Below are 10,000 nucleotides of genomic sequence, written 5' to 3'. Positions count from 1 at the left end.
GTGTGTGTGTGTCTGTGTGTGTGTGTGTGTGTGTGTGTGTGTCTGTGTCTGTGTGTGTGTGTGTGTGTGTGTGTGTGTGTGTGTCTGTGTGTGTGTGTGTCTGTGTGTGTGTGTGTGTCTGTTGTTCCATATGAATGTTCTACTCTGAATCTTTACACTAGGAGCTAAAGAACCATTTAAATAATCAATAACATGCTCAGACAAGCTAATAATAAATGAATAATTAATAACTGCTTTAAACCAATTTAAGAAAAGCTAGCAACAAGCTAAGAGAAGCTATCAGACAGACAGGTGTACAGACAGACAGGTGTGTTCCCAGGTGTACAGACAGACAGGTGTGTTCCCAGGTGTACAGACAGACAGGTGTACAGACAGACAGGTGTGTTCCCAGGTGTACAGACAGACAGGTGTACAGACAGACAGGTGTGTTCCCAGGTGTACAGACAGACAGGTGTACAGACAGACAGGTGTACCGTGTTCCCTGGCGTGCTGCAGCGCTGCAGTCTGAACTTGCTGTGGTTCTTTTTGCTGCGACTCTTGTTCTTCCTGATCTCCTCACAGCGCTCGTAGTCCGACAGGTCCAGAACCTCGTCAGCCCGACCCAGCTCCTTCACCTGCGGGTCACAGGTCACACAATTACCAGGTAACAGGTCATAAAGGTCACATGGGTCACAGGTCATGAATCTGACTACCTGCAGGTCACCTGACTTCAAGTTCAAGTTGTTCATCAGGAATAAAACAGACAGATGGTGCAGTTTCCAGGTGAGCTGTTTCCCTGTGTCCAGTCTTTATGCTAAGCTACGCTAGCTGTTTCCCCGTGTCCAGTCTTTATGCTAAGCTACGCTAGCTGTTTCTCCCTGTGTCTAGTCTTTATGCTAAGCTACGCTAGCTGTTTCCACATGTCCAGTCTTTATGCTAAGATAAGCTAGCTGTTTCCCCGTTTCCAGTCTTTATGCTAAGCTACGCTAACTACACCCTGACTGAAGCTGCTATTAGTGTGACAGAGAGAAGAGGTGAACTGCTCCTTTAAATGATGTCGTCCTGTTTTCTTCTAAAGATCTAAAACTGATGCAGATCCATTCACACAGAGACAGACGATCAGCTGATCATCATGTAGTAACTGATCACATATATTGATCCCATCCTGATCACATCAGTGGAGCCCTGGGACGTCTGACTGTGTGTGTGTGAGTCACACAACCTTCAGCTCATTCATCTCCATGGAAACAGCATCCATTATTAACCAGCTTTAAACTGAGACTTCCTGGGAGAGAAGCCACGCCCACCACACACACACACACACACCTGAGACACACACACAAACGTGTGTGTGTGTGTGTGTGTGTGTGTGTGTGTGTGAGGTCAGTCCTTCCCTCAGGCTCTAATATCTGTTCATTCTGATGTCATTGCCTGCATCGTCTGTCAGATAATCAATAATCAGCGATCAGCAACATAGCAACGTAGAAAGCACAAAGCAGCGCCATAGCAACCATGTAGCAACCTCTTGCTAACATGCTAACAACAAAGTTAGCAGCTAGCTAGACAAAGTGCAGGAAACACCTGTAACACCGTCTTAGCTGCATGTGCTGGGTGGAATTATGTTAGCACCCAGTTAACAACCAGCTAACTACCACCTAACAACCAGCTAACTACCACCTTACAACCAGCTAACTACCACCTAACAACCAGCTAACTACCACCTAACAACCAGCTAACTACCACCTTACAACCAGCTAACTACCACCTAACAACCAGCTAACTACCACCTAACAACCAGCTAACTACCACCTTACAACCAGCTAACTACCACCTTACAACCAGCTAACTACCACCTAACAACCAGCTAACTACCACCTAACAACCAGCTAACTACCACCTTACAACCAGCTAACTACCACCTAACAACCAGCTAACTACCACCTAACAACCAGCTAACTACCACCTTACAACCAGCTAACTACCACCTAACAACCAGCTAACTTGGATCGGAAAAGTGGGGCGGAGCTAACAGCTGTGACTGTCACTGATTGGTCAAACAGAGAAGCTGCAGGAAGTCAGTGACCACAGGGGCAGCCATAAAAGAGGAGAGCAGTGACCAGGTGTGTCTGCGATACCTGGACGACAAGTCACCTGGTCTGATCTTCCAGGTCTCTCTCTGTAGGGATCCTTTCCATGATGCTGTCACACACTTAGAATAACACTCTGAGCCTGTCAGTGGATCAAACAAGCTCTTTTAGTGGACCTACTGTGATCAGGTGCAGTTGTCCCAAAGGATCACGTTGCAGCCATTGCAGCCCGTTTGGTGTCTGCTGGCTGAGGTGATCTACTGGACCAGTTCCAACACTTTTACTACCTACCAGTCACTCAGACACCAGGATGTGGACACAGAGGATCATGGGTAGAAACAGTTTCCTCTTAAATTACTGTTGATTGAAAATATAGAAACAACAAAGAAGTAAAAAAAAAAACAAGCTTTCTATTCCTGGTGAGACAGGAAGTTGAGCTGCAGACAGACAGACAGACAGACAGACAGACTTCCTAATTTGGTAATGAGACTGTCCTGAGGGAGCTCGGACACGTCATGTGACAGCTGCCATCTGATTGGTCAGCTGCTCTGAAACACTAACAGGCTGACAGACACTCGCTGATGATTCACATCTCCACGCCATAAAGAGGAACCTGAACGCACCACAAACACTCAAACAACCTGCTGACAAACCGACTTCCTGCGACCACGAACCAAAAATATCAGCGAAAGACAAAAAGGAAACACGTTGATGCCGATCATGTCTGAAGGTTTTACAGTCACACGAGCAAAGAAGTGTTTCATCACTGCTGTTGTTAGATTTTGTCTCACACATATTTTAGACATCATACGTTGTCAGAAGTTTTGGAACTACGGTTCCCAGAATGCTTTGAGGGATGTAAACATGGATTCAGTCAGCTGATCTCTGTAGTTTAAGGTTCAGTCATTTCCTGTAACAGCTGCTCGCTGTAGCTTTCATCAAACAAGCTGGAGCACATAGTGACACTTGTTGGGATCTATTTCCAGCAGCGGATGAATCCACAACTTAGTACCAGTACTACAGGTAGCAGCGTCCATGTGCTTAGGTACAGTCGGTTCCAGGTAGCCCAGCAGACGGCAGCTCCTGTCTGCAGAGGATGAACCCCTGGATGTTCAGACAGCAGCTCCCGTCTGCAGAGGATGAACCCCTGGATGTTCAGACAGCAGCTCCCGTCTGCAGAGGATGAACCCCTGGATGTTCAGACAGCAGCTCCTGTCTGCAGAGGATGAACCCCTGGATGTTCAGACAGCTATCTGTGGATCAGTGAGACTGAAGGAACCTTAAAAACACTCTGAGCAAACACCCAGCTAACGGCTAACAAACATATAGGTAATGCTGAGCTAACAGCTGAACTGCTAGCTTAGCAGGCTGAGGGAAAGTGCTAGCATAACTTCTAACGGGATGTTCCTTTAATTAAGGTTCTATGGGATGTAGCAGGGTGAACCCAAGGTTCAATGAAGATGTTCTGTATTAGATAAAGGTTCTATCAGGACGTTCTGCTGTAGATAAAGGTTCCATGAGGACGTTCCGTATTAGACAAAGGTTCTATGAAGACGTTCTGTATTAGATAAAGGTTCAATGAGGGCGTTCTGCAGTAGATAAAGGTTCTATGAAGATGTCTGTAGTAGATAAAGGTTCCATGAGGACGTTCCGTCCTGTGTTTGGGGCAGCAGTGAAACAGGAGCTCTCTGTCAGCTCAGGCTGCAACTCGACTCCTGCAGAACGACGACTGATGAAAGTTGAGGAGAAACTTTCTGTTTCCACATAGAACCAAAACAACGACAGAACACACCAAATACAACACACAGTGCCCAAAAGAACTCTGATGTTCTCCTGAAATAATAAGAACTCTTCTAATAGTTCACTAACTGACTTTTAGTCTTTAGTTCTCTGGTGGTTCTTCCGTCCAACAGAGAACCAGTTCAAATATAACCGAAGTGATTATTGGTCATCGGTTCAGCTGGTCTCAGTAGAACTCAGTGATGTTTTGTGATATTCTCTGGCGTTATGTTCTGTCATGTTCTATTATGTTGTATTATGTTCTGTCATGTTGTATTATGTTCTGTCGTGTTCTATTATGTTCTGTCATGTTCTATTATGTTGTATTATGTTCTGTCATGTTGTATTATGTTCTGTCGTGTTCTATTATGTTCTGTCGTGTTCTATTATGTTCTGTCATGTTCTATTATGTTCTGTCGTGTTCTATTATGTTCTGTCATGTTCTATTATGTTCTGTCGTGTTCTATTATGTTCTGTCATGTTCTATTATGGTCTATTATGTGCTGTCATGTTCTATTATGTGCTGTCACATTCTATTATGTGCTGTCACATTCTATTATGTGCTGTCACGTTCTATTATGTGCTGTCACGTTCTATTATGTGCTGTCACGTTCTATTATATTCTGTCATGTTCTATTATGTTCTGTCATGTTTTATTATGTTCTATTATGTTCTGTCATGTTCTATTATGGTCTATTATGTTCTGTCATGTTCTATTATGTTCTGTCGTGTTCTATTATGTTCTGTCGTGTTCTATTATGTTCTGTCATGTTCTGTCATGTTCTGTTGTGTTCTATTATGTTCTATCATGTTCTATTATGTTCTGTCATGTTCTATTATGTTCTGTCATGTTTTATTATGTTCTATTATGTTCTGTCATGTTCTATTATGGTCTATTATGTTCTGTCATATTCTTATTATGATCTGTCGTGTTCTATTATGTTCTGTCATGTTCTGTCGTGTTCTATTATGTTCTATTATGTTTTGTCATGTTCTATTATGTTCTGTCATGTTCTATTATGTTCTATTATGTTCTGTCATGTTCTATTATGGTCTATTATGTTCTGTCATGTTCTATTATGTTCTGTCATGTTCTATTATGGTCTATTATGTTCTATTATGTTCTGTCATGTTCTGTCGTGTTCTATTATGTTCTGTCGTGTTCTATTATGTTCTGTCATGTTCTATTATGATCTATTATGTTCTGTCATGTTCTATTATGTTCTGTCATGTTCTATTATGATCTATTATGTTCTGTCATGTTCTATTATGTTCTGTCATGTTCTTTTATGTTCTGTCATGTTTTATTATGTTCTATTATGTTCTGTCATGTTCTATTATGGTCTATTATGTTCTGTCATGTTCTGTCGTGTTCTATTATGTTCTATCATGTTCTATTATGTTCTGTCATGTTCTATTATGTTCTGTCATGTTTTATTATGTTCTATTATGTTCTGTCATGTTCTATTATGGTCTATTATGTTCTGTCATATTCTTATTATGATCTGTCGTGTTCTATTATGTTCTGTCATGTTCTGTCGTGTTCTATTATGTTCTATTATGTATGTTTTGTCATGTTCTATTATGTTCTATTATGTTCTGTCATGTTCTATTGTGTTCTATTATGTTCTGTCATGTTCTATTATGTTCTGTCATGTTCTATTATGGTCTATTATGTTCTGTCATGTTCTATTATGTTCTGTCATGTTCTATTATGGTCTATTATGTTCTATTATGTTCTGTCATGTTCTGTCGTGTTCTATTATGTTCTGTCGTGTTCTATTATGTTCTGTCATGTTCTATTATGATCTATTATGTTCTGTCATGTTCTATTATGATCTATTATGTTCTGTCATGTTCTATTATGTTCTGTCATGTTCTATTATGTTCTGTCATGTTCTTTTATGTTCTGTCATGTTCTGCAAATGTCTAATTGCTCGTAAGAGGTAAATGAAAAAGCTGCACTGTCCCTTTAAATCCGTTGCAGTTCAGTCAGTTAAACGAGCTGACCAATTGGCTGGTAGAGCAGCAGGTGTGGGCGTCACCTGTTGGCTCCTCCCCCTCTGACTCACCTCCTTCTCACAGATGAACAGCTGGTCTCCCCTCAGAACCACGAAGCGGTTCTTCCAGATCTCCCTGAAGATCCCTTTACCGCAGAACTTCCGGATCCAGCCGACCTTCTCGGGCTGAGCGTGCTGCTGCGCCGAGTCCTGCGGGCCCTGAACAGGAAACAGGAAGCAGGAAACAGGAAGCTGTCAGGGCAGGTGAGCAGTTTAACTCTGCAGACTGAGCCTGTGATTGGACGGCTGAGCGTCTTCTTCCATCTCTTTAGCCACGACTAAAGCCACTCTCACACCAGACTACATTCACTAAAACAGGGATTTTAGCTCACAGGACACAGGAGCTGCTGCTCTGCTGCTGCCTCCATCAGGTAGTTAGTTGGTGTTACTGTGTGACTTTGGTGTTTTAAGGGCCAGTTTGGATCTGAACTAACATGTTAGTCCACTGAGCGATGCAGCAGCAGCAGCAGCAGCAGCAGCAGCAGCAGCAGCAGCAGCAGCAGCAGCAGCAAACTCCTGTATTTGTAAAATTACTGTTTTTGTCAGTGGAGTCTGGTGGCTTTTTGTTCTTGTTTTTATACAATTTCTGTGTTTTCTGATGATTTATGAGAGAAAACAGACACACACACACACACACACTGTGTGTATTAGTGTGTGTGTGTGTGTGTGTTAGTGTGTGTGTATTAGTGTGTGTGTATTAGTGTGTGTGTATTAGTGTGTATTAGTGTGTGTGTGTTAGTGTGTGTGTGTATTAGTGTGTGTGTTAGTGTGTGTGTATTAGCGTGTATTAGTGTGTGTGTGTATTAGTGTGTATTAGTGTGTGTGTGTTAGTGTGTGTGTATTAGTGTGTGTGTGTGTGTGTGTGTTAGTGTGTGTGTGTGTATTAGTGTGTGTGTGTGTGTGTGTGTGTTAGTGTGTGTGTGTATTAGTGTGTGTGTTAGTGTGTGTGTATTAGCGTGTATTAGTGTGTGTGTGTATTAGTGTGTATTAGTGTGTGTGTGTTAGTGTGTGTGTATTAGTGTGTATTAGTGTGTGTGTGTTAGTGTGTGTGTGTATTAGTGTGTGTGTGTGTGTGTGTGTTAGTGTGTGTGTGTATTAGTGTGTGTGTTAGTGTGTGTGTATTAGTGTGTGTGTGTTAGTGTGTGTGTATTAGTGTGTGTGTTAGTGTGTGTATTAGTGTGTGTGTATTAGTGTGTGTGTTAGTGTGTGTGTGTTAGTGTGTGTGTATTAGTGTGTGTGTGTGTTAGTGTGTGTGTTAGTGTGTGTGTTAGTGTGTGTGTATTAGTGTGTGTGTATTAGTGTGTGTGTGTTAGTGTGTGTGTATTAGTGTGTGTGTGTGTGTGTGTATTAGTGTGTGTGTGTATTAGTGTGTGTGTGTTAGTGTGTGTGTATTAGTGTGTGTGTATTAGTGTGTGTGTGTATTAGTGTGTGTGTGTGTTAGTGTGTGTGTATTAGTGTGTGTGTGTATTAGTGTGTGTTAGTGTGTGTGTATTAGTGTGTGTGTATTAGTGTGTGTGTGTTAGTGTGTGTGTATTAGTGTGTGTGTGTATTAGTGTGTGTGTGTATTAGTGTGTGTATTAGTGTGTGTGTGTTAGTGTGTGTGTATTAGTGTGTGTATTAGTGTGTGTATTAGTGTGTGTGTATTAGTGTGTGTGTATTAGTGTGTGTGTATTAGTGTGTGTATTAGTGTGTGTGTGTCCGGACGGTTGAACCTTTTCTTGTTTCTCGTTTATCCGTTTGAATTTTTACTTTTTATCTATTTTAAATCCATCAGACTCTTATTCTGAAAACCGGACGTTCAGTCTGAAACCAGCTAGCGGCTGTTGTCTCCTTCAAAATAAGAGCTTGTAACTAATCCTGGAGGCTTTTGTTCATCGGGCTCCGGTTTAAAGTCAGAAATCGGCCCGGTGTTTGTCCCGGTGTTTGTCCCGGTGTTTGTCCCGGTGACTCACCCGTTTCCCGGAGTTGTTCTTCTTCATACTGTCCGGTTCCGGACTACCGTCGGCACTTCACCCACTTTAGAGGTAACTCCGTTGTTCCTCCTCACCCGGCGGGAGGGGGTGAAAGCGGGCTGGAAACCGTTAAAGTCCGGCGGGGAGGACCGGAGCCTCCGCCGCAGCTCGGCCGGTCCTCGGCTGTAGGTCCCCGGTGTGTCTCTGTTCGTCGCCCCGCTGCTCCTGCTGCTGCCGCCGGGCTCCGCTGCGCTCTGACCGGCCAGCAGCCGCTCCGGGGGGGTCGGTGTCCGGTTACCGCACCTCCCCCCCACCCTCTCCTCCTCCGGACTCCCTGCTGGCTCAGCGGCTCCTCGGCAGCACCGCAGCCCCCCCTGCCGGCGGTGGGGGGTGCATGTACTATGATAGTATATAAATACTGCAGTAGTAGTAAAAGTACAGCACTCACTGTGTTACTGCAGTATGTGGTAGTATCACAGTACAAGTACTGCACTCACTGTGTTACTGTGGTAGTATCACAGTACAAGTACTGCACTCACTGTGTTACTGCAGTATGTGGTAGTATCACAGTACAAGTACTGCACTCACTGTGTTACTGCAGTATGTGGTAGTATCACAGTACAAGTACTGCACTCACTGTGTTACTGCAGTATGTGGTAGTATCACAGTACAAGTACTGCACTCACTGTGGGCTGCTTCAGTGTGGTTTTAATTTGACATAAATCACCAGCAGACATGTTCTCTTCATGTTCTTTCATTCCTGATTTCCTGTAAATGTGATCAGAACAGACGACACTTCACATGAATGAGAAATCAGTTCCTTTATTCAGAGACAGACATCAAAGTGAAATGTCAGTGTGTGGTTACACTGGTTACACTGGTTACACTGGTTACACTGGTTACACTGGTGGTTAAACTGGTCTGACTGGTTGATGTGACTCACTGCGTATCCAAAACATCAGACTATAAAGTTCTCAGTAAAACATTCAGCGACTGAGACCAACAGCCTCAAATATCTGCTACATTATCTAGAACCTGAAAAGGAACATGAACAAGAAGAAAAAAGTTAAAGGGAAGAAGTGAAGAAAACAGTAAGGGAACAAAAAGCAGTGATGAAGGGAACATGAAGGGAACATTTAGGACACATTAATCACTGAAACATGAAAGGAAGTCAAAGAAACAAAGAAAATCTGAATGAAGGGAACAAAAAAAGAAGATGAAGGGAACATGGAGGATACAGCGAGGGAACATCAGAGACACATTATCTAAGATCAAGGGAACAGTGAGGAAGAGAACATGAAGAGAACATTAACAAAAAAATAAGGGAACATTAAGGGAACTTTCAGGGAACACACTGATATTCGAATGCCGTCCAATCAGGCCACGTCAGCGTCAGTCTGTGTTTTCTCCTCCGCAGCTGCTTGTACACTACTATTGATTAACTGATCACTGATTAATTGATTACTGATTTTCATATGACTGTGCTCTGATTGGCTCCCGTCAGCCGTCAATCACAGCGAGTATTTCGCTGATGCTCGTCGCCCCCTCCTCTGTCTGACCTGACGGGGGCACTACGTCACTTTCCGTTTGCCCGCTGCACATCCTATCAGGGCCGAGGTCAGAGGTCACAGGTCAGCATGTGTCCTTTAATCCGACCAATCGGGCGCTCTCCTCCCACAGCCTCCTCGCCACCGCGTCGTCCCGCCCCTCCGGAGCCGCTTCCTTCTCCACACAGTCACTGAAAACACACACGGGTCACTTTCACTTTGCTGTGGAGGGAAACGTGACGCTCCGTCCTAACGACGGTCTCCAGGACGCATCGATGACATCATGCCGAAGCTCAGGTCGGTTCTCTGTCGTTTTGCTGTTTATTTGGAACGTTAGCCCGGTGGACTTAGCGTTAGCATGTTGCTAATGTGGCTCCCCTTCAGAGAGTTGTGATGAGTGTAAAGGCTCTAGATCTGGGGGGCCACGCTTTTTCGGCTTGCGAGCTACTTTTAAAGTGACCAGGTCAAAATGATCTCCCTCCATTAAAAATGCTAAACATATATTTATTTCTCTATATACTGAGAATACTTTGTATGTGTACACTATCTGTGGGCGCTAATGTAACCCCCGGTGTTCCACAGTAAACTGACAGCAG

General features: G+C 43.5%; 1 protein-coding gene across 1 annotated transcript in view; it reads right to left on the bottom strand.

The window, feature by feature from the left end:
- Positions 1-7,941, bottom strand: part of LOC139205090 (pleckstrin homology domain-containing family O member 1-like) — a 14,678-nt gene extending 6,737 nt beyond the window's left edge. Inside the window, exons 1-3 of the mRNA XM_070835193.1 lie at positions 7,858-7,941; positions 5,918-6,064; positions 474-614 (exon numbers count right to left, since the gene is read on the bottom strand). Of these exons, the coding sequence (XP_070691294.1) occupies positions 474-614; positions 5,918-6,064; positions 7,858-7,884 (315 nt within the window). The 5' untranslated portion in view covers positions 7,885-7,941. The remainder of the gene's footprint in view (positions 1-473; positions 615-5,917; positions 6,065-7,857) is intronic.
- Positions 7,942-10,000: the final 2,059 nt, after the last annotated feature.

This window comes from Pempheris klunzingeri, chromosome 8 (genome assembly GCF_042242105.1).
Source record: "Pempheris klunzingeri isolate RE-2024b chromosome 8, fPemKlu1.hap1, whole genome shotgun sequence".
Lineage (NCBI taxonomy): Eukaryota > Metazoa > Chordata > Actinopteri > Acropomatiformes > Pempheridae > Pempheris > Pempheris klunzingeri.
Note: the sequence above shows the minus strand (reverse complement) of the source record. Positions and strands in the feature narration are given on the sequence as shown.